At 38.5% G+C, this 25,447-nt stretch overlaps 1 protein-coding gene across 16 annotated transcripts in view; it reads right to left on the bottom strand.

Moving 5' to 3' along the window:
* The window catches only part of Gphn (gephyrin), a 460,638-nt gene that overhangs the window by 38,196 nt on the left and 396,995 nt on the right, over positions 1-25,447 (bottom strand). For all 16 annotated transcript variants that reach the window (XM_029484276.2, XM_085830493.1, XM_029484278.2 and 13 more), the window contains 4 exons: positions 22,980-23,099; positions 20,138-20,196; positions 19,063-19,216; positions 4,763-4,884 (listed from right to left, as the gene is read on the bottom strand). In XM_029484276.2, the coding sequence (XP_029340136.1) occupies positions 4,763-4,884; positions 19,063-19,216; positions 20,138-20,196; positions 22,980-23,099 (455 nt within the window). The remainder of the gene's footprint in view (positions 1-4,762; positions 4,885-19,062; positions 19,217-20,137; positions 20,197-22,979; positions 23,100-25,447) is intronic.

Here is a 25,447-nt window from a genome sequence, read left to right as displayed (position 1 = left end):
GCCTTTACCATTTCTCTTGATTGCTTTCTTTTTAATTTTATTTTTGAATTCTGAGTTTAATATCTGAAATGTTTGGAAGTGTTTTTATTATTAGCCTATAACTCCTCAGTGCTAAGGTCTCTCTTTTGTATTTTCAATGACTTACTTAAAACTCACAGTAGGATGCACGGAATTTACTGCATTAGTGCTACTTTCTGTGACCCATGGATCAGCAGCTTAGGGTAAACATACAAGTTCCTTAGTGTTAGGTCCAAAAGGATCAATACTCCCCCAAATTCTGGTGCTCTTTCCCCTCTACCAAAGGAGCCAGTTCCTCCTCACTGTCAGAAGGGACAAATGGCTATCAGTGGTGTCTATTAGCATACCAAAGCACATGTTGGCCTCCAGGTATCTAGTTCTCACCTCCGCCCTTTCCCTAAACTTCTCCAGCCCCACCCTCAGCTTCTTATTCTTTTAACTCTGCTATTTCAGCTATGCACTCTCTCCTCCCTCTTTTGTCTTCCTCTCTTATTCCTTTCTCTTCCCTCCCTCTCCCCCCTTTTTTGGCTGTTTCTTTCTCTTCTCTTGCTCACTCCCTGTCCCCCATGGCCAAGACTGGTCTGTTAGTTGTGTTCAGTCTACTTCTTTCTCTCCCAGTTCTGTGCTCTTGCAGATGCCCCTAGCTACTCTCTCTCTCTCTCTCTCTCTCTCTCTCTCTTTCTCTGCAATTAAAACTTTCCCCTCAACCATACCTTGGGACAGTCACACCATCACTTTTTACAGTTAGAAAGGTGAAGTCTTAGCCCACTTCAGCTGATTCATAAGTGGGGTTTTCATTAAAACCAGGTAGCTTATGTTCAGATACAATGAATGTTTCCTGCTGACCGACTAAACAGTGAGTAAGCTGTATCACTCTTAAGTCTAGTCTCCTTCAGCCATTAGCCTATCTGAAACACTGCAATCAAATTATTTTTCTAAATAATGACTTACTATACCACTTCTGCTTTTTAAAAAAAGCTTCAAATTCAACTGGTATGGGCAAGTCTAACCCCAAATATGTGCCAAATTTATGTGTATTCTTTCTACCCCAACCTTTTGTTCTAATTAGTCTAGCCTAATATTGCAAAATTTATGCTTCCTATTTGGATTAACCTATCATCTTTTTCTATCCAAATGCTACTAATTCTTCAAATTATTTTTGGACTTTATAAAATTTGTTCTGACTATTTGAGCTTAGAGTTGCTACAGCTCTTCTGATATATTTTCATCACATTTTCAAAATTATAGCAAAGATATTTAGATTCCATTTCTGCCTCTGCACTAACTAGCTTTATAATGTTAGAGGAATTCATTAACATTGCTGGGTTTCAAAATTAGACCTTTTTTAAGGAAAGAAAGGAGACAAACCAAATCCCTAGAAACTCCAACACATTGTGTTCCTTACAGTGTGTGCAAAATATAGAGAATATATTTTAATGTAGACTTATTATTTCTAGACCACTTAAAAATACAGTTAACTTTCAGGTATTTGAAGCCTTCCTCTTATAGTTCTCACTGACTTATGCACTCAACTTTCTTTTTTTAAACAAAAAGTACACAAGACATAGGCAAATGTTATAGGCTGCAGAAATGGACCCACAGTTAAAAGCATTGGCTGTTCTTTCAGAAGATCCAGGTTTGGTTCCTAGCACCCACAAGACAGCTTACAACTGCCTATAACTTCAGCCCTAGGGATCCAATGTCCTCTTTGGCCTCCACAGCACTAGGCACACATGCTGTATAGATAGATATACATGCAGGCAAAATGCCCACACAAACATTAAACAAACAAACAAATGGCTGGCAAACTTTAGCTTAAATTGGTTTAAACAGTTATAACACTCTTCTAGTTTTATATTAACTGAAAAAACCATGGTAAATGATAAGAACAAGAGCTATAAAGTATAACCATACAGAAACTAAAAGCCACACTCAGGACTTTTCAGACGACAAGAATATAAGGATCACTTTCTACCCTTATCTGTAAGAGCTCAGCCTGGCTCTATGCTTGAAAACATTCCTGAGCTGTTTCTCACCCAGAGTTCCTCCCATGACTACTTGTTTCCTTGTAGAGGTTCTCACAAAGGCTTCTGTATAACAATATTTGCTTTCACTAGAAAAGGGAATACATAGCAAAAAGAATGAAGAGGCAACCTACACAGAATATCAATAGCTGGACAGTGATGTACCTTGTTTCCCTTGCTAAATTCCTAGTACAGATTTTCATTAGAAAAGCAGTCCATTCTTTCCTCCCACACTCCACCTCTGAGTTCTAAACCATTCATCTGAGCTCCTTTAATACAGCACTCTAAGACTGAAAAAGCCTATATTAGCAACACTCAAACAACAATCCTGTTCTCAGTTTTATATAAGGTATTGCTACCAAATAAAAGGGTATACACTAGAAAGTGGCACATTTCTCTGAATTGCCCACTATCCTGGTTTTATAGTTTGTTGTTCATTATACTTTCACAGTATGCTTTGAGGTTAAATTTAAAATCAACATTACAACATCATCAGGAAACGTCTATCACAAATTAATTAAGAACTTTACAGCAGTATTAGATCATAGGCTCCTCTTCCATCTCAGTCTCCCCTACTCTCTCAGCTCTCTCTGGGGCAGAGAGTTGCTGTGTGCTCCTGCAATTCCCTTCTTGCAGCTGGAAACACCCTTGAATTATAACTTTACTTTCAGTGCCTTGTGACTTCTGGCATGCAGGCTAGGTTACCATGTTATGGAACTTTATCCTCCCACCCTGAAAATTCCCTTCGTTCCTGAATCTGAAAGGCATGAAAGGTCTGTGCCCCTTGAGGGCCTTGATGTTATCTCTTCTAATTGCTTTCCCACTTCAGGATCTCATCACTCTGTAAGTCTCTTAACAAAGGACAAATCAGTCCTTTTCCACTTGCTTTTTAAACCTGCTTTTTAAAAAAGTTATATCTATTAATACACTAACACAAGAGTACTTTAAAGGTGTTTTGCTTTTATGGTAAGATAATGTCAGTAATACAGTCTACCAAATACCTATGTACCTTAAAAAAGAAAAAAGAAAAAAAAATAAAGATTCTTCCCAAACCAAACCAAACCAACAAAAAAAACCAAACCTGGCTGCAGTGGCCAAGACCCTTGGTAATTAGAAGTTTGCCTGTGCTACATAACAGGCATGTACACACATGCATGCACATTACATACCCCATGGAAAATATCAAACCAAACCAACATGGAAAGTGAAGAATAGAAGTAAGAATACATAGAATTATGAGTCAGAACAGTGCAATTTAGGGCTAGGATATATAATAATATGAATAATAACTAGAAAGCTCCCTTACCCTTCCATGTCATAAAGAATTCATAAATGTAATTGAAGGCAGGGCCAGCACCACTGTTTGGTTTTATGCTGAGTTTGTTTCTTGCTTATTTTATCCTTGTGGTTTTAAACTCTTAAGTCCATCCTACCTCCTCTCAGAAGTGTGTGTGTGTGTGTGTGTGTTCTTTAAAGTTGTAGCTATGTCCTGGTTTTGGGTGCTTAAAATTTATATTGAAAGACAGATTACTGATTAGGTCCAAATTCAAAGAACTAGATATCTTTCTCCTGCTGTGAAGCTCTTCCCACTTTCTTTCTAGGAGGTGGCCTCTGATACTAGGTGACCGGCATAGTGATCATCAGCTTCTTTAAACAGCCAGGTGAACATATGAGTAAGAATTTTTAAAAGGAATGAAGTTTAAAGACACATCAAATAATCTCAGGAAAGAAGAACTTTAAAAAGCTACCCATATAATATTGATGTTCAAGATTTGGCCTGTGGCCATTTCCCATCTAGGATGGGTTAATAATGTTAGTAGAACATACCTTGTGAACTGAGATCAGAGCCTTTCTAAAGCACTCATCATTAAGGAAGGGTCAATGCATAATGAGCTTTCTACAGTGGTAAAGAAAATAAGGGAGATACAGGTGACGGATATATGGTATCTATCACTCCAGTGGATCTTGTTTTATTTTTACTAGGTTATGTAATAACCTAGTAAATTATTACTACAAGTAGTGACACTTTTAGAGAACAGACATTTGTATCGTATGAAAAGGGCTAAGTAAGTAGCAGTGTTGCTTAGTAGTGGGATGCTCAGAAAACAGAGACTTTTTTTTTTTTAATGATGAGACATACCATTGGCAACTGAAAGAAACTTTTGGAGAATTTACTAAAGATCTGAACTGACTTGGTAGTTAGGGAGCAATGTGCTCTTAAATATGAGCAGGTATAGTTAATGCACCTCTTTTGCACTTAAATAGGTGAAGCTGGAAGAAGTTTGGGTTGTACAATGATATAAAATTAAGCCCATGGAAAACAACTGTGCTTAGATGTCAGAGAATCAGGTGATACTAGTTTTGATAGTTTTTCCTAGGCCTTGTATCTGTTTTCCCAATGTCTTTCTTGAAATCAAAGTGTGAACAGCAATGGCTTCACTATCCTTAGTCTCCAGAATAAAGTCAGCTACACTGACACGTAAAACCTCAACTTAACACACCACAGTAAAGTGAAATACTTTTCCTTTTGTTATACCCATTTAAGAAATATTTATTACTAATATAGTCGAATGCACCTCTATTCAGGCTTCTGAAAAATATGACCAATGAGAAAACCACGTTGTTCAATTTGTCTCTTTAGCACCAACTCCACTTACCCCAGTAATCTAAACATTCATATTTCAGAATAACTACTTTTTAAAACAAAATGCTATACTTACTTGTCTCCTACAATTCCCAGGTTGATTGTTGGGTAACCATGTTCCTGAATTGTTGCTAGAAGTGTTGATCGATTGCTGTCCCGAATCTTTCCTGGTAAGAGATCATCTTCAGGATTTAGCAGCTACAATGTGAAAAAACAAACAAACCTCTAATTATTTTCTTAGGTAAAGTTGCTATTCTATTATAATGGAAGAAATTAAATGTGAATTAGTTTAGTATCTGGTTATCTATGGCAGCATCCAGTATGTATAATTATGCTCAAAAGATCTTTGAATAAGTATTGTAAGGAGAATGTTGAACAGTGGCCAGATTTCACACCAGCTTTGGCTATAATTTGGAAATAGTGTCAAGGAGAAACTGGACTTTCCTAGAAACTGATTATTATAAAATCCTATTTGGTCTGAAATACTATCTTCCAGTTCATCTTAAAATACTTTTTATATGGATGAGTATTTTGCCTACATGAATGTCTGTGCTTGTGTTCCTGGTGCCCACAGAAGCCAGAAGATAACGCTGGATCCTCTGGAACTGGGCTTAGAGGTGTTTGTGAGCTGCTGTGTGGGTTCTGGGAGTCACACCTTGGCCGATAGAAAGGACAGCCAGTGCTCTTAACTACTGATGCATTATCTCTAGCCCTCTTTCAACTTATCTGACAATGAGAATATCTAATATTTTCAAGTTTGAAGAGAAAAACCATTTGCTTTTTTTTCTTTCAAGCTTTTTGGTCTGTTTTCTGAAGTGGAGTCAATACTATTAAAGAAAAACTTCTTTGAAAGAAACATATTTTGTGTCTGAGATACAAACTTAAACAAGAAATACAGACATATTCTATTATCTATCTGTCTGTCTGTCTGTCTCCATCCCCATCCACAATTCCATTTCTCTGAGTTAATATCTACCAGTGGTGTCAACAAAACAGAAGAAAACTTACTTTATGTTAGGATGCTTTAATAAGGAGCCAGCTGAGTCAGTACAGTAGGAGCAACTTTGGGTTCAGACAAAATATAAATTACCTAAACTCTGAGCCTTAATGTGCTCATTTATAAAGTGACTTTACAGCTACCCTGTAAAGTACTTGTCAGAATTTAAGTAACAGTTTACATAGATAAACGTGATATATTATTGATTATATATCATTACTATCAATATATTACCAATATTACAATACTCTACATTACTACATGGTAGTATTAATGATATTAATATGTTATGTTATTAATAGTTCAATAAATGTGATTATCTTTTCTCATGATCAGGGTATTTACTTTCCCTTTGGTTCTCATACTGTCATTGCTAGGGGCTAGTTTACACCATACTTGTTTACAGTGTGAACACAGACTCTTATGACTCAACGGACCCCTTATTGACTACACTCACACTGAAGAATAAGTATAAATTATATTTTGAGGGCCATTAAGATGGGTGTCAGCAAGTTGTAGAGGAATTTTAATCCAGCAACATGGATGCTCTGGTAAGGGATTACATCCAAAGCTATAATCCAGCCAGAGTACAGACACACCCTGGATTATAGTATGATCTGGCTGGAATGTAGACATGCCATTAGTACACACCTATAAGTCCTAAAAATAAAGCTAAGGTTAGTTTGTAGAAGGAAACAGCAATGTTTGAAAGTGACATCTAATTGAGGGGCAGGCATAACGATAAATCAGAGAAAGGTCTGATAGAATGAGTAAGAAGTAAGATGATCAACTCACATGAGAACAGCAGAGGGAGCGAGGCTACTTAAAAGCAGTAAGAGAGAAAAGACCGTGATGGTAGTGGTGTGTGTTTTACCAGGATAGTTTTACAGACAGATTACACAAAGAATGAACTAAACATAGGTAAAGATAGAACTAGCCAGAGAATGAGAAGGAACCAGAAGATTAGAACATATTGCCAAAGTTAGTATGAGACCAGGCAGAGTAATTCGGTTGGAAACGGAGAAAAGCCAGATTGAATCAGTCAACTTGTAAGATTAGATTGTATGGAGGCTAGAAGCTTCTATGCCTAGGCCTAGGGATAGATAGAATAGAGAAGGAAATGCTTTGGGCTCACTCAGCCTAAGCCTTGTATTCACACAGCTTGGGTGTGGTTCTAATCTCATCACTTCATCTGAGGAAATAACAGCAACATTTACAGACCAAAGTCTGTCAGCCTAAGCTTGGTCCTTGAAACTCATGTACAGGTAGAGGAGAGAAATGACTACACAAAGTTGTACTTTTACCTTTACAAATACACCATGGTGTGTATGCACCTCAACCCTCCCTGATGATGATGATGATGAGAGAGAGAGAGAGAGAGAGAGAGAGAGAGAGAGAGAGAGAGAGAGAGAGAGTCTCAGAGACATTTTCTTGTTAAGGTCCTAAGGATCACACTCAGGCCCATGTGCTACAGTACTGAGCTCCAACCTCAGACCCAAAATACCACTTAGAAGTAGACTGAGAAGGAGGCAGAAGGCAAGCCTACTATCTCAGAGACTTTGTTAATACATGGAATACCCAGGGCAATAACCACAGATTCCCCTTTAATCTTCTTTCTGATGCATTAGAGATGTTATGTCTCCAGAGTTTTGGCTTCATGTTAAGAAGTAGTGGCTTTGAAACTATTTCCTTATAAGAAAATTGGAAAACAACTTTGCCATGTTGTGTCACCTGAAAGTCTTCCCTTAAACACTACACTAATTTACCTTTATCATATGCTATAGGATAGTGTAGCCTACTTTTACTGGCAGTGACTGGAAAGCTGCTATTGTAGTGCTGATATAGATGACTTTTCTGATTCAAATAGCAAAAGTATTGAACTCATAATTCTATAAAGACCACAACCTGCCTTTATAGAAAGAAAATTGTGTGCTTATATTATTCTTCTTGTTATTGGTATTATAGTATTTATTTTTGCCTCTCTGTTATAGTTCCAGAAATAGTAGAATAGTTAGAGATAACTGGAAAACCAGTACTTTGTAAAACTGACATAATGAAATAATAGCTGGTTAAAAAAGGGGGTGGATATGTAGCTGAGGATGGCGTTATCAGGCATCAATGAGAGGAGAGGCCCTTGGTCCTGTGAAGGCTTGATGCCCCAGTGTAGGGGAACACCCTATAGAAACAGGGGGGGGGGAATGGAATAGGGGTTTGCAAAGGGGGAACTGGGAAAGGGGGTAACATTTGAAATGTAAATAAGTAAAATATTCAATATAAGAAAAACAAAAAAGAAAGTTAGGCGATTCCCATCACTATTTAGTCTTCTATTCTTTGTTCTCTTCCCCTTTTACATTCACAAATAAATGAAATAAAGAAGAATGAATAAGGGGCTGGAGAGATGGCTCAGCAGTTAAGAGCACTGACTGCTCTTCCAAAGGTCCTGAGTTCAAATCCCAGCAACCACATGGTGGCTCACAACCATCCGTAAAGAGATCTGATGCCCTCTTCTGGAGTATCTGAAGACAGCTACAGTGTACTTACATATAATAAATGAATAAATCTTTACAGAAAAGAAAAAAGAAAGGAAAAAAAGAATGAATGAGAAAAAATGGAGTGGATTTAAAATTCATTATTTTCAAAGAAGAATACAGAATTAAAGGCTAAATATATGAGAATAAACCCACAATTGTCCTCTTTACAACTTAATCCTGTTTTCTGTCATATTTCTAGTTATGTCAGGAATTAAAACATATTACAATTAAAATACAAAGGAAGGAAAAATACAACATTTCTTTTTTTTGGTATTGTCAATAGAACTAACTTATTAGCTTTTCAATATCCAACTTTTGGACATTAATTTTTCCTTTGTAGTCTATTCTTTTCCCAGGGTCTCAAAGATTAAATCCTCTCCCTTTTTTCCTTTTTCCTTTTTTCTTTCTTTCCTTCCTTCCTTCCTTCCTTCCTTCTTTTTTTTTTTTTTTTTTTTTTAAGACTGGATCTCACTGTACAACCTAGCTGGGAACTCACTATATGGACCAGGCTGTTCTCAAATTACAGAGACCCCTCTGCCTCTCAAGTGCTTGGATTAAAGATGTATGTCACTATTCCTGGCTCTATTCTACTTGATTTCCAAATTTTCTTCTACTCTGTTACCAACATCTCCAAAGCAATAGCCCAAGTCCCCAGTTCTAGGCAGTCAGTATATTACATCTGAGTTTTGTAAAGCCTTACAAGTTGGTGCCCTGCCAAAAAACTTCTTTACTTCTGAGGAATGAAGTAGAAACATGAACTTCATGAACTTATGTATAACTCTATACCAAACTAAGTGTATAACTCAAATTATCAGAAGCAATATTGTTTTTAATTCCAAACTTATTTAGATATCTGTATTTTGCCGTAGATCATGAACAAATTTATTTAATTGTAGCCCCAAGTTGGCTACAAAGGTGCGAACGATTCAAATATCAAAAAAAGAAAGTCACCTGCTTGGCAAATTTTTACTGGTCTCTTTTTGGACTGTCCTCACTAAATCTCCTTGAGAACCACCGAATAACCAACCCCAGTCCTCAACATCAGGTATGTAAACTGTTGTAGTTCACTCCCTTTAAGGTACTACTAAGATTTTGTAATATGATAGAGAAATATGTCATCTCAAAATATGCCACTTTGGTATAAAGATGATTTTTGATCTGAAGGCAATTGTGAAGCATTAGAGCTTCTCAGCAAGGAGCAAGTACAGGGGCCAGGGGTGGTGGTACAGACCTGCATTCCAGCTTGGGAGCTCAAGGTCATCATCCTTAGCCACTTAGGAGTTAGCTACATAAGACCTTGATTCAACACCCCCCAAAACACATAAATCAATAAGTGTGATAAGTTAAAGGAAAGGATTTAGGTAAGAAGTCTTATCACTAAGATTCTCCTTTAATCTCTTTGTTCAGGGGATATAGTGGCTTGAATGCTAAATGTCCCCTCATAGCCTCATGTACATTCGGACCACAGTTGGTAGTACTGTTTAGTGCATTATGCAACCTTTTTAGAGGTTTAGCATTGCTGGAGAAAGTAAACCACTGGGGGCCAGCTTTGAGGTTTTATAGCCATACTTTACTTCCTATTTTCTTTCTTTGTTTCCTGTGTGCAGATAATTATGTGATGAACTAGCTTTTTGTTCCTAGGGATTGTTGGCAAGCTTTTCTGTCATTATACACTCTAGCCCTCTAGAACTGTATGCTAAAACAAACCCTTAAATTGCCCTTGCTCATGGTATTTTATCACAGCAGTAGAAAAGTAACAAATATGGATTTTTTTCTATGTTAACGAATTCACTCATTTTGAATTATGATATTTTGGTTTAACTCCTAAAATTAGTTATTTTTGTCATAAAATAAGGACCTTAGGACATTTTGTTTGTTTGATTGGGTATGTGCTAATTTTTTCCCTACATGAAGAGCTGCTAGAGTTTCCATCTAATGCTAATAAGCATCTTATCTACCAACTGACTACATTTATATCTGTTACTAAGATTTTTTATTAGTCTATAAATGATTTATTTTATTTGAGAAACTGGACTGGAGAGAGATTTCCTTACCCATTCTAGATTGTTAAATTTTAGGGTTCAATGTTGAAAGTTTAATTTTTATGTTTAGCTAATGAATTCATGCATTCATCAAATACTAAACTACCTATTGGTGTTAACTTTAGCTTGTTTGGTCATGTTTTTATTTCTAAACGACATTCCTTCATCAAGGACAAGTGCAGCACTTGGAGTTCTTTTAACATGAGTATAATATTCACACAAAAATACTTTTAGAACAAAAGGGAAATATAATTTTAGATATTCAATGATTAGCATTTTATTGTTATGCAAGACATCAAAAGGAAGTCTGCAAGAAAGGTAAAAGTTCTTTTGCTAAATCCTTATGAAGAGAATACGTCTTAATTTTTCTAAATGGCAAATCCACTTAGTTTATCATAAGAGACCTCCCACTATTTCTGTTCTTCAGAGTCTTAGTGAATTCATCACACACCTAAGACTTGCTTTCTCATACATTGAAATGGCATTGCCTGCACGTAAGACTTCTATGTAAAGCAAGGTTATAACATTTTGTCATGGTAACTATTTTCATTTCCCTTGCAAGCAGCATCTCTTTTTTTAAACCTTAACTTTTCTTTCTCCATTTTTCTAGAAAATTTACTAGTTGCACAAACTAATTTGATGATATATGTACACCTTAGAACACCCATACCAACTAGATTAACACACACACACACACACACACACACACACACACACACACACACACACAGAGTCAGATTATAAACTGAAGATGTTTTTCTCCAAATAGCTTTATCTGAGAAAAATAAGGTTAGCGTAACTCCTTTGGCTACTTGGTTATAAAGTAAGACAAGACAAGACAAGACAAGAAAGAGGAATATTTACCACTTTTAAACATAATTTAAGGTTATTAAGCATAAAACATTGGCTTAGGGCATGGAAGATAGTCAGATGGTCAAGTGCTGAAGTTTGGACCCTAGCACCCACATTAAACAAACAAACAAACAAACAAACAAACAAGAAACAAGTGTGGTCCCTCAGCAAAAGCTTGTAATCCCAGTGGTGGTTTAGCTCTAGCTTTAGTAAGAGACCCTATCTCAACAAAAACAAACAAACAAACAAACAAACAGACAAACAAACAAAACCCACACCCCCAAAACAAGGAAGAACCCAGCAGGTAACATCACTTGATGTTCTTCCAAAGGATACAAGTTCAGTTCCTGGAATCTTTATTGGGCATCTCACAACCACCTATAACTCCAGCTCCATGGGAATCCAACAATATCTTCTGAGCTCCAAGAGCACCCACAGAAACAGATATAAATAAAAATAAATCTAAAAAAAATAAGTTCCTATATGTATGTGTGCATGTATGCATGCAAGTATGATCACCCATATGGGTAAGTATGATAATGGCCTGAAGTAAAGAAATGCCAACACATTTTTAAATGACTGAATTAATGAATGAATGAATATAAGTAGTGAAATTAGGCTATGAAAGACTAAACAATAAACATACTCAGTATTGGTGACAGCATAGAAAAAAGAATTTTCCAATATTTAAGAGAAGGCAAATAATATGATGCTTTTGGAGGCAATTAAGTAACACATGATTTAATGTTTTAAAATAAAGCATTGACTTAGGTAAGGCTATGAATTGAACAGAAAAATGGAATATTCAAATCAATCTGAATGTTCATTATAGCATTATCTATGCTACCAATAAAAATGGGAAACAAATTAAATGTCTTATAATAGACAAATGATTAATATAAGGAACTTATAATAGAGAACGGTTATATAGGTTCCGGTTTCTGTCTTCATCCTGGAACTGACCCTGATTCACAGCTCTCCATACACAATCCCACTGGGAGAGAGCAGGTCTCCCAGGAGTGCTGATACACCTGAGAGCACAGATGAGAACACCACTTCTGCTCAGATACCTGGCCCAAGAGGGATCTACCCAGAGCCATCAGGACACAGGAACCAAGGAACAGCTGGGGACAGGATCCTTCCAGTTTACATCTGCCCCCCACCCCCACCACCGAGCTGACCCTGAGCCACACCTATCCATACCCAAATACTTCCTGGAGAGAACTGGTCTCCCAGGAGTGCTGGCATAGAGGCTTAAAGGAGGGACAAGCCACAATCAGAGACTGTAAGATCATCTAACACCAGAGATAACCAGATGGCAAGAGGCAAGGGCAAGAACATAAGCAACAGAAACCAAGGCTACTTGGCATCATCATAACCCAGTTCTTTCACCACAGTGAACCCTGGATACCCCCAACACACTGAAAAAGCTAGGCTCTGATTTAAAATCACATTTCATGGTGATGATAGAGGACTTTAAGAAGGATATAAATAACTTCCTTAAAAAAATACAGGAGAACACAGGTAAATAGGTAGAAACCCTTAAAGAGGAAACACAAAAAAAATCCCTTAAAGAATAACAGGAAAACACAACCAAACAGGTGAAGGAATTGAACAAAACCATCCAGGATCTAAAAATGGAAAAAGAATCAATAAAGAAATCACAAAGGGAGACAACCCCAGAATTAGAAAACCTAGAAAAGAGATCAGGAGTCATAGACACAAGCATCACCAACAGAATACAAGAGATAGAAAAGGAAATCTCAGGTGCAGAAGATACCATAGAAAATGTTTCTCAGTCAAAGAAAATGAAAAAAGCAAAAAGCTCCTAACCCAAAACACCCAGGAAATCCAGGACACCATAAGACTAAACCTAAGGATAATAGGTATAGAAGAGTGAAGATTTCCAACTTAAAGGGCTAGTCAATATCTTTAAAAAAAATTATAGACGAAAACTTACCTATCCTAAAGAAAGAGATGCCCGTGAACGTACAAGAAACCTACAGAACTCCAAATAGATTGGTTCAGAAAAGAAATTCCTCCCATCACATAAAAGTCAAAAGCACCAAAAGCACAAAACAAAGAAAGAGTATTAAAAGCAGTAAGGGAAAAAGGTCAAGTAACATATAAGGGCAGACCTATCAGAATTATACCAGACTTCTCACCAGAGACTATGAAAGCTAGAAGATCCTGGGCAGATGTCATACAGATCCTAAGAGAACACAAATGACAGCCTAGGCTACTATAACCAGCAAAATTCTCAATTATCATAGATGGAGAAGAGAAACCAAGATATTCCACGACAAAACCAAATTCACACAATATCTTGCTACAAAATCCAGCCCTACAAAGGATAAAAGATGGAAAGCTCCAACCCAAGGAGGGAATTACAACCCTAGACAAAGCAAGAAGTAATATTTCAACAAACCCAAAAGAAGATAGCCACACAAACATACTTCTACCTCTAACAACAAAAATTACAGGAAGTAACAGTCACTATTCCTTAATATCTCTTTTTTTTTAAAATTTATTTATCATATGTAAGTACACTGTAGCTGTCCTCAGACACTCCAGAAGAGGGCGCCAGATCTAGTTATGGATGGTTGTGAGCCACCATGTGGTTGCTGGGATTTGAACTCTGGACCTTCGGAAGAGCAGTCGGGTGCTCTTACCCACTGAGCCATCTCACCAGCCCCCCCTTAATATCTCTTAACATCAATGGACTCAATTCCCCAATAAAAAGACATAGACTAACACACTGTACATTCCAGAGAACCAAATAACCCCATCAAAAAATGGGGAAGAGAGCTAAAAGAGAATTCTCAACTGAGGAAAGTCGAATGGCTGAGAAGCACCTAAAGAAATTTTCAACATCCTTAGTCATTAGGGAAATGCAAATCAAAACGACCCTGAGATTCCATGTCACAGCAGACAGAATTGCTAAGATCAAAAACTCAGGTGACAGCAGATGCTGGTGAGGATGTGGAAAAAGAAGAACACTCCTCCATTGCTGGTGGAATTGCAAACTGGTACAGACACTCTGGAAATCAGTTTGGTGGTTCCTCAGACAAGTACTACCTGAGGACCCAGTTATACCACTCCTGGGCATGTACCCAGAAGATGCTCCAACATGTAATAAGGACACATGCTCCACTATGTTCTTAGCAGCCTTATTTACAATAGCAAGGAGCTGGGAAGAACCCAGCTGTCCCTGAACAGAGGAATGGAATCAGAAAATGTGGTGCACTTACACAATTGAGTACTACTCAGCTATTAAAAACAGTGACTTCACAAAATTCACAGGCAAATGGATGGATCTAGAAAATATCCTGAGTGAGGTAATTCAGTCACAAAAGAACACACATGGTATGTACTCACTGATAAGTGGATATTAGGCAAAGAACCTGGAATACCCACAATACATGGACTATATGAAGCTCAAGAGGAAAGAAGACCAAAGAGTGGATGTTTCAGTGCTACTTAGAAGGGGGAACGAATAATCAAGGGAAGTAGAGGGTGGGAGGGACTTGGGAGGAATAGAGGAGGGGGAGGTAAAAAGAGTGGCAGAATCAGGTATGGGAGGAGATGGAGATGTACAAAGAGTCAGGAAATTGAACAGAGGCATGTAGCAATGGGTGGATTGAAAACTCTGGGTAGCAGAAAGTCTCAGATGGCAGGAAAGCAAGAGCCTTCCAGGACACCATGGGGATGGCATTAGCTGAAATACTCCACAAAGGGGAGGGAGAACCATTTTGACCATATCCAGAGGTTAGGCATGGCCCCTTGTTGAGGGATAGGGCCACCACCTATCTCCAAAATTTTAACCCAGAATTGCTCCTGTCTAAAGGAAATACAGGGACAAAGAGTGGAACAGAAACTGAAGGAAAGGCCATCCAGAGACTGCCCCACCTGGGGTTCCATCCCACATGCAGACACCAAACCCAGAAACTATAATGGATGCCAAGAAGTGCTTGCTGACAGGAGCCTTATATAGCTGTCTCCTGAGAGGCTCTGCTAGATCCTGACCAATACAGATGTGGATGCTCACAGCCAAACATCAGACTGAGCACAGGAACCCCAATGGAGGAGTTAGGGGAAGGAATGAAGGGAGCTGAAGGGGCCTTATTTGGCATCAATGGGAGGGGAGGCCCTTGGTTCTGGGAAGGTCTGATGCCCCAGTGTGGAGGAATGCTAGGGCAGTGAGGCAGGAGTGGGTGAGCACCCTCATAGAAGCAGGGTAAGGAGGAATGGGCTAGGGGGTTTGTAGAAGGGAAACTGGGAAAAGGGATTACATTTGAAATGTAAATAAATATCCCGTTTTTAAAAAATAAAAAAAAAACCGTGTTATTTAGCCATCAAAGATGGGTTGCAGACATGAAGGAAACTTGTGACTTGCTATTATGAGGTATAATAGCATTTTGAGTACTGGCAGTTTTATATATAGATATATATTTATATAGGGCTAGGATTACACACATACTTATATGAGTAAGAAATCAGACTGAAGGACTACATAGCAAAATGGTAGCAGTTGTTTCAGTTTTCTTTTGCTCTATACTAGAATATAAACTTCATAGGGATAGACTGTTGTCTTTTTCATTTACTATTGCATTCCTACAACTGAAGTGGTATGTGGAATATTACTTAGTATACACTAAATAAATGAACACTGACATATTTATCTATTTTTCTAAATAAACTTACTATGATATAATTAAAAAGAGATCAATATATACTCAAAAGAATTAAAGCAGGAACTTGAAGAACTATATTTGCTTTCTAATATTATCCATAGAGCAAAAAGGTATAAGCAGCTCACTTCAAATGTCTGATTGTAAAAAGGAAGGGAAATTTGGGCCCATGCTGCAGCCTGTAGAACACTTTGTTACATGAAATGTCCAATACAAAAAGAAATACTCTAGGATCCTATACTGGCTAGTTTTGTGTCAACTTGACACAGGCTGGAGTTATCACAGAGAAAGGAGCTTAGGTTGGGGAAATGCCTCCATGAGATCCAGCTGTAAGGCATTTTCTCAATTAGTGATCAATCAGGGAGGTCCCCTTGTGGGTGGTGCCATCTCTGGGCTGGTAGTCTTGGTTCTATATGAGAGCAGGCTGAGCAAACCAGGGGAAGCAAGCCAGTAAGAAACATCCCTCCATGGCCTCTGCATCAGCTCCTGCTTCCTGCCCTGCTTGAGTTCCAGTCCTGACTTCCTTCAGTGATGAACAACAATGTGGAAATGTAAGCTGAATAAACCCTTTCCTCCCCAACTGCTTCTTGGTCATGATGTTTGTGCAGGAATAGAAACCCTGACTAAGACAGCATAGTAGGGTGTTCCTGGACAACCTGACCATGTTTTGGGGAGCACTGTGGAAGGATTTTGGAACTTTGAGCTAGAAGATCCACTTGGTGTTAAGAGCTCTGTGGGATGTTGTGTAGGAGGTTGGAAGATAATGTTGAAAACAGTGCAGAAGATGGAGGAGTGGCTTGTGAAATTTCAGAGGGAAGATTAAAGACTCTTTTCAGGGACATTGCTATTTTGATTGTGAAGATTCTGTGGTTCTGGTTAGCTGGGGCTGAAGAATCAGCTGTGATTAACAAGATACCAGAACTACTAGAATGAAACTTTTGCAATACTGGGACTATAGATGCTGGTTAGCTGGAGCTAAGAAATTAGCGGTGATTAAGAAGAGACCAGCATCATTGAGGTGACATCTTCTAGGAAGTGTTTTCTGAGAGCACAGAGGCTGTGTTCCAGAGATAGCCAAGGTTGTACCGTGTGCTGTGGCTGGGCTTAGTAATGTGTAAGAGTCACCCAGGTGGTACTGGTTTTGAAGGCATGAAGGGGTCATGCAGAGCAGCTGAGGCCATGGAAGGCCATTGGTGAAGGTGCAGCCTCAGTTATATTGATGGCCCAGGACTGAAGGGGTCATGCAAAGGTGTTGAGGCTTGGCACCATGAAGAGAGCCTATGAGAGGCTATTGTTGAAGCCAAGTTACAGTGGAAGACAGCAGCAGTTTGGAGATGCCAGTACCATGAGATGACTACCAAGAACAGCAGCAGCAGTGGAGTACAGGCGGCTGGAGCCTAGAAGACAACGGGTGTGTGATACAAAGGGCATGGCTGAAGAAGTGACCCAAGCCCTTGGGGGAACCCAGAAGATCATGAGTTGGATCCCAGTCATTGGATGGTTGGAGATTGATTTTTGCTTTTGATTGTGACTGTGCCCTGATATATTTCCCTCTTGGAGGAAGTTTTTTAGTGAAATCCACAGTTAAGAGACTTTGAATTTTAAAGTACTTTGAATTTTTAAAGATACTGGATATTTTTAAAGGATTGAACTTTTAATATGTAAAGACTGTGGGACTTTTAAAGTTGTTTAGATCTTGGGAATGAATAAGAAACTAAAGGTTGAGGCTTACTAGTGATATGTTTGTGTGTCAAGTTGACAAGGGGTCAATTGTACTGGCTAGTTTTGTGTCAACTTGACAAGGCTGGAGTTATCACAGAGAAAGGGGCTTAGGTTGGGGAAATGCCTCCATGAGATCCAGCTGTAAGGCATTTTCTCAATTAGTGATCAAGCAGGGAGGTCCCCTTGTGGGTGGTGCCATCTCTGGGCTGGTAGTCTTGGTTCTATATGAGAGCAGGCTGAGCAAGCCAGGGGAAGCAAGCCAGTAAGAAACATCCCTCCATGGCCTCTGCATCAGCTCCTGCTTCCTGCCCTGCTTGAGTTCCAGTCCTGACTTCCTTCAGTGATGAACAGCAATGTGGAAGAGTAAGCGGAATAAATCCCTTCCTCCCCAACTGCTTCTTGGTCATGATATTTGTGCAGGAATAGAAACCCTGACTGAGACAGATCACAATCATATGATGTAATTTAGAGGTCAAATTCCTTGAGACAGAAGGTTGAATGGTGGTTCTTAGGGTTTGGGAAGAGGAGAAATGGAGAGCTGTAAATGGATATAGAGTTCAAGTTATGTATGAATAAAATAAAAAATTTTTTGAGAGAGAAAAAAACAAAAAGGAGAGAACAAGAAGTTGGGTGGGTAAGAAGGCAGGAAGGGACCTGGCAGGAGTTGGGTGATATTATGTTATGATAAAAATATATTTTATGATAAAATATATCATATATGATACATCATATATGATAAAATTTTATATATATTTTATGATAAAAATATACTTTAAGGACAACAACAACAACAACCAACCAACCCAACCCAAACCAAAACATTTCTGGCAATAGGAATGAGGGTAGCCAGGTGTAGTAGTCCACTGCTTTGACTTCAGCACTCAGGAGGCAGGCAGATCTGTGAGTTCAAGGCCCGCCTGGTCCACATAGAGAGTTCCAGGCCACCCAGGGATGGTACCTGGTGAAGTCAACTATGGAAGTCGGTGTGTAGGTTCCTCAAAAAAGTTGAAATTAGAATTATGCGATCCAGCTCTACCACTTTACTGGAGTAACTAAACCACAGACAAGAAGAGAGGCTAGCCATGATACCTATATCAGTCACGTATTTTCTATGATGGATGGGCCCTCATTTCAGCAACAATATACACAAATCATTTCATTGGACTAGGTACTGTGCTTGCACAGTTTGTTACCTATAGCATGCAGCTAGCATTCTTTTTTGTATTAAGACTGTAGAAAGGACATTGGCTATATTTCATCTTACAAAGGAAAGGGTACAATTTCTTAACCTGCAGTTTCTAGTTCTAACCCATCTTCTGTACCTGAACTATGCCAAGGCCAACTTATTATTTCTTTGTTACAGAAATGTGGTCCCATTGTTAAGAATCATAATCTACAATGTTCCATTTATGACGGATAACAGATGTCAGGAAAGGTTTTATTTTATAAGCTCTCTCCTTTATTATATTTGTCTATTATTATATTTTGTCTATTATAATATTATTATATTGTCTATTTATTATATTTGTCTATTTATTTACCTCATTCCCTGTTGACATAACGGCAACCACTGGAAACTTATTAACTTCCACTTCTGTGACACCCACAGTTGCAAGGAGACCAATCTCTGAAGGGCCCATATGGGTTCCTTTGGCCAAAACACACTCCCCTCTCTTAATGTCATGGCCGATGGGTCTGAAAGTCAGAGCAGAACCATAAGCATTATGGCTAAGATTAACATTTTTCTCTACTCAGAGGGAAACTTTAGTATTAGAGAGGAGACAATCAGGGGGGAAAAAGGTTCAGAAATGAGTCAGGAGCCAAATAATGAGTTATATCACACTACAGAAGACAAAATAGAAATATCTATGACTGCTAAACAGAAATGTTACATTTGAGGTTACTTTATATTTTTCTTTTTATTGTATTATAGGTAAAAGTACTAATTTCAAACTTTCTCTGATATGAGGCAAAGATTTATATGAAAATATCTAGCAGCATTAACAGAGGTCCATAGCTGGTTAGCTCTGTGATAGAAGAATGATGTTAATAAGGTTAGTTAGAGTTGATTTCCATATAGACACCTTAGGTTGATCCTAATCTGAGGCTACTTTCTTGTTGGTATGTATACCTCAGCCTGCTGCCATAAAGCCGTGAGAAACACAGCTTTGTTACTTTGTAGTGCAACAAAATAATTCAAATTATGCATAGAAACCTCATCTTTAAACATAAAAAACAAATTATTACATTATTAAGGGTAGTTGAGGAGAGTGTACTATCAGCTACTTGTATAGACACATAATCATTTCTATTCCAATTTCTGGATAATCTACGGGTTAGGACTCAGTAATTTTGGATTGGCTAGAAGAATAATTAACTGTTAGTTTATGTACTTAAAACTCTACCCTTTTCTCATGTTGGTTTTGATAATTTTATACATCTTTACTATTTTCATTTAAAAAGCAGGATAGACATGGGACATAAAATCTAGAAACTTCTGTTAAAGCTTGAGAAAAAAATAGCTAGTTGACATAGCTGTGGGTTTATGTTGTCCCGAGTACATGATAGAAAGGTAGAAGTACAAGTGGGTTATACATCCTGAATGTCTGAACTTACCGGATATCTTGGCCTGGCCGAGCTTGCACCAGAATTCGTACTTCAAGTTCTTCAGTACCCTATAATTAGAGCAGGTGATATAATTTCAAATAATGTAGTCTAATATAGTCTATATAATTTCTGATCAATAGGAATGAGCTTCTCTGATACTTTATCATCAGACAGGCCCATATACAAATATATACAAATACAGAGGAACAGAAAACCATTTGCTAACTCTTTGCAAAAAAATCAGTGTTAACTTTTCTTTTCATATTTTATTTTTTATTAGATGCTTTCTTTATTTACATTTCAAATGCTATCTCCTTTCCTAGTTTCCTCTCTGAAAATCCCCTATCCCCTCCCCCTCCCCCTGCTCCCCAACCCACCCACTCCCATTCCCAGTCCTGGCATTCCCCTATTCTGGGGCATAGAACCTTCACAAGACCAAGGGCCTCTCCTCCCACTGATGACCAACTAGGCCATCCTCTGCTATATATGCAGTTGGAGACATGAGTCCCACCATGTGTTTTCTTTGATTGGTGGTTTAGTCCCAGGGAGCTCTGGGGGTATTGGTTAGTTCATATTGTTGTTCCTCCTATGGGACTGCAAACCCCTTCAGCAGCTTGGGTACTTTCTCTAGCTCCTTCATTAGGGACCCTGTGCTCCATCCAATGGATGACTGTGAGCATCCACTTCTGTATTTGACAGGCACTGGAAGAGCCTCTCAGGAGACAGCTATATCAGGGTCCTGTCAGCAAAATCTTTTTGGTATCTGCAATATGTCTGGGCTTGGTGGTTGTTTATGGGATGGATCCCCAGGTGGGGCAGTCTCTGGATGGTCATTCCTTCAGTCTCTGCTTCAAACTTTGTCTCTGTAATTCCTTCCATGGGTACAGTGTGAACTTTTAAAGAACGCTCACGAAAACTTAGGTTTGGTGCCAATAAACAGTACATTCTCTAATTTTCATGGTTTAAAAACATATCAATTAAACCATTGAATAGTATTTTGTATATAAGATTCTCAAGAATCATATATATATACATATATATGCATATACATGTATATATAAATGATGTACATATACACACACACATGAGATAAATGAAGGTGCCTGCCAACAGCGTCTCTTTTGGTTGCTATGGAGCTCAATATTGTGTCAAGGTTCCCAAATATCTATAGAAATGATATCCAGGTATAGATTCCCAAATACATATAGAAAAGTATAACATGGCTGTAGATTTCTGCAACCTTATAGTAATTATCAATTTTACATTCACAGGCTGTGAATAATATTGTGACACTGGAATTGTGCCTTGTTATCTCATAGTTTGAGGATGCATATGTTCTTCCCTGATGCTAATAAACCTCTGCTTGGGCAGCTTTAAGAGCAGGTCATCTGATCTGTGCCAAAGGTTGAATTTTATATATGAGGAAGATGGGAAAAAAAAAAAAAAAAAAAGGAAAATCTCTTTCCGGTTTAAAAAAAAAACAAAAAACAAAAAACAAAAAAAACAAAACAAAACTCCAGAACAAGGAAGGTGGTTATCTTTTCGCATGGTTGTATTTTATTATTTACTTAACCTACAAGAATATATATTATTTTTTAAATCTCTCCTTCAGAACATAAGATTCCTTAAATTTCACAAAACAGGTATAATTATCAGTCTATAAAACTGTCAAAAACTGTAACTTTCCTAGTTTTATTCCTAATAGTCTACTTTTTAAAAAGAGATGTATTTTATGTGTAAAGAATGCTTTGCCTGCATGTATATACCACACGTGGGCCTGGTATCTATGAAGCTGAGAAGAGGGTGTTGAATGCCTTGGAAATGGAATTACAATCTGTGTGCTAGGAATCAAACTTTAGTCCTCTGCAAGAACAGGAAGTACTTTAAACCACCGAACCATCTGCAGCCTGTGCTATTTTTTAGGGGGTGATGTGGTCAACTTGACATAAGCAAGAACCACCTGAGAAGTGCAAAAAACATCAACTGAGAAAATGCCTCCACCTGAAGGAAAGCCTGTGAGGCATTTTCTCAATTTAAGATTGATGGAGGGGGGGGGGAGCCCAGCTTACTTTGGGTGGTGCCATCCCTGGGCATGTGGAGCAAGCAGACTGAGCAAGCCATGGGAAAGAAGCCAATAAGCAGCATTCCTCTGTGGTCTCTGCTTCAGTTCCTGCCTCTAGGTTCCTGCCTTGAGTGCCTGCCCTAACACAGAAGGATTGTGGCCTTTAAGCTGAAAAACCCTTTCCTCTGCAAGCTGCTTCTGCATAGATTTTATCATAGCAATAGAAACATAAGCAGGGCAAGCCACAGTAGTCTGATTTTAAAAATTGGTATTAGTTTTCTTGACAAAATGGCCTACTTAGATCCCATAAAGTATCTTTTATTTGAAACAACGCAGAGGGAATGGACACAAATTCATTATTTCCAGACTTTTATTTGATGGCAGAGCTTTTCCCTGAACTGAAAACCAGTGGTGAAAGGATCATTTGGTTCAAGAACTTGCCCAAAGTCCTTTATATTAAACTCTGAATCCAAGAACACCTTCATCACCTTTATTAGAAGGCAGTCTCAATAGCAAGAAGATATGTCAACTGTTAATATCATTGTTTTTATTGTGAAATAATTTCTTTGTTTGCCTGTGAAGATTCTCATGTTAGGCATAGTTCAAATTCTACCCTAACAATAGCATAAAAGTTCCTTCAATGTCAAAAGATTTTCAATTTTTACGACAGTTATTTACTGGAGACCTACATATTACATTAACACTACCCCCCATCCAAGTAAATCTTTTAACACTGTAGAAACTGAGTATGACTTCTAATACTGCCACAGGAACCTGGTGGTGACATACATCATCTGATTCCCTGATGAGTTCAGTATCTTCAACTTGCACTACTGCATCAGCACCGCAGGGGATTGGAGCACCTGTTGTAACCCGCATCACTTGTCCTGGCATTACTGTCTGAGTTGGCTGAAAGTATAAACATAAAAGACAGCTGGTTACTTAGTTGCTTCAAAAGAAAATCTTCAGGGCATATATTATTTTTAGGAAACAAATAATGAAAACTCTTTTTTTTTTTAAAGATTTATTTATTTATTACATGTAAGTACACTGTAGCTGTCTTCAGACACTCCAGAAGAGGGCGCCAGATCTCGTTACGGATGGTTGTGAGCCACCATGTGGTTGCTGGGATTAGAACTCTGGACCTTCAGAAGAGCAGTCGGGTGCTCTTACCCACTGAGCCATCTCACCAGCCCGAAAACTCTTTTTTATAAGGTATTTTCTTCATTTACATTTCCAGTGCTATCCCAAAAGTCCCCCATACCAACCCCGCCCTCCCCTCCCCACCCACTCCCACTTCTTGGCCCGGGCATTACCCTGTACTGAGGCATATAAAGTTTGCAAGACCAATGGGACTCTCTTTCCACTGATGGCTGACTAGGCCATCTTTTGATACATATGCAGCTAGAGACACGAGCTCCCAGGGGTACTGGTTAGTTCATATTGTTGTTCCACCTATAGGGTTGCAGGTCCCTTTAGCTCCTTGGGTACTTTCTCTAGCTCCTCCATTGGGGGCCCTGTGATCCATCCAATAGCTGACTGTGAGCATCCACTTCTGTGTTTGCTAGGCCCCGGCATAGTCTCACAAGAAAGAGCTATATCAGGTTCCTTTCAGCAAAATCTTGCTAGTGTATGCAATGGTGTCAACGTTTGGAGGCTGATTATGGGATCCTGGATATGGCAGTCCCTAGATGGTCCATTCTTTCGTCTCAGCTCCAAACTTTGTCTTTGTAACTCCTTCCATGGGTGTTTTGTTCCCAATTCTAAGAAGGGGCAAAGTGCCCACACTTTGGTCCTCATTCTTCTTGAGTTTCATGTGTTTAGCAAATTGTATCTTATATCTTGAGTATTCTAAGTTTCTGGGCTAATATCCACTTATCAGTGAGTACATATCATGTGAGTTCTTTTGTGATTGGGTTATCTCCTATTTGCCTAGGAATTTCATAAATTCATTCTTTTTAAAAGCTGAGTAGTACTCCATTGTGTAAATGTACCACATTTTCTGTATCCATTCCTCTGTTGAGGGGCATTTGGGCTCTTTCCAGCTTCTGGCTATTATAAATAAGGCTGATATGAACATAGTGGAGCATGTGTCTTTCTTACCGGTTGGAACATCTTCTAGATATATGTCCAGGAGAGGTATTGCAGGATCCTCCGGTAGTACTATGTCCAATTTTCTGAGGAACCGCCAGACTGATTTCCAGAGTGGTTGTACAAGCTTGCAATCTCACCAACAATGGAGGAGTGTTCCTCTTCTCCACATCCTCGCCAGCATCTGCTGTCACCTGAATTTTTGATCCTAGCCATTCTGACTGGTGTGAGGTGGAATCTCAGGGTTGTTTTGATTTGCATTTCCCTGATGATTAAGGATGCTGAACAGTTTTCAGGTGCTTCTCAGCCATTCAGTATTCCTTAGGTGAGAATTCTTTGTTTAGCTCTGAGCCCCATTTTTTAATGGGGTTATTTGATTTTCTGGAGTTCACCTTCTTGAGTTCTTTATATATATTGGATATTAGTCCCCTATCTGATTTAGGTAAAGATCCTTTCCCAATGTGTTGGTGGCCTTTTTGTCTTATTGACGGTGGCTTTTGCCTTACAGAAGCTTTGCAATTTTATGAGGTCCCATTTGTCGATTCTCGATCTTACTGCACAAGACACTGCTGTTCTATTCAGGAATTTTTCCCCTGTGCCCATATGTTTGAGGCTTTTCACCACTTTCTCCTCTATAAGTTTCACTGACTCTGGTTTTATGTGGAGTTCCTTGATCCACTTAGATTTGGCCTTAGTACAAGGAGATAAGAATGGATCAATTCGCATTCTTCTACATGTTAACCGCCAGTTGTGCCAGCACCATTTGTTGAAAATGCTGTCTTTTTTCCACTGGATGGTTTTAGCTCCCTTGTCAAAGATCAAAAGACCATAGGTATGTGGGTTCATTTCTGGGTCTTCAATTCTATTCCATTGGTCTACTTGTCTGTCACTATACCAGTACCAGGCAGTTTTTTTTTTTTATTATCACAATTGCTCTGTAGTACAGCTTTAGTTCAGGCATGGTGATTCCACCAGAGGTTCTTTTATCCTTGAGAAGAGTTTTTGCTATCCTAGGTTTTTTGTTATTCCAGATGAATTTGGAGATTGCCCTTTCTAATTTGTTGAAAAATTGAGTTGGAATTTTGATGGGGATTGCATTGAATCTGTAGATTGCTTTTGGCAAGATAGCCATTTTTAATATACTGATCCTGCCAATCCATGAGCAT

This window comes from Mus caroli, unplaced genomic scaffold (assembly GCF_978045245.1).
Source record: "Mus caroli unplaced genomic scaffold, Mus_caroli_1 scaffold_14, whole genome shotgun sequence".
NCBI lineage: Eukaryota > Metazoa > Chordata > Mammalia > Rodentia > Muridae > Mus > Mus caroli.
This window is presented reverse-complemented; position numbering and strand designations above follow the sequence as displayed.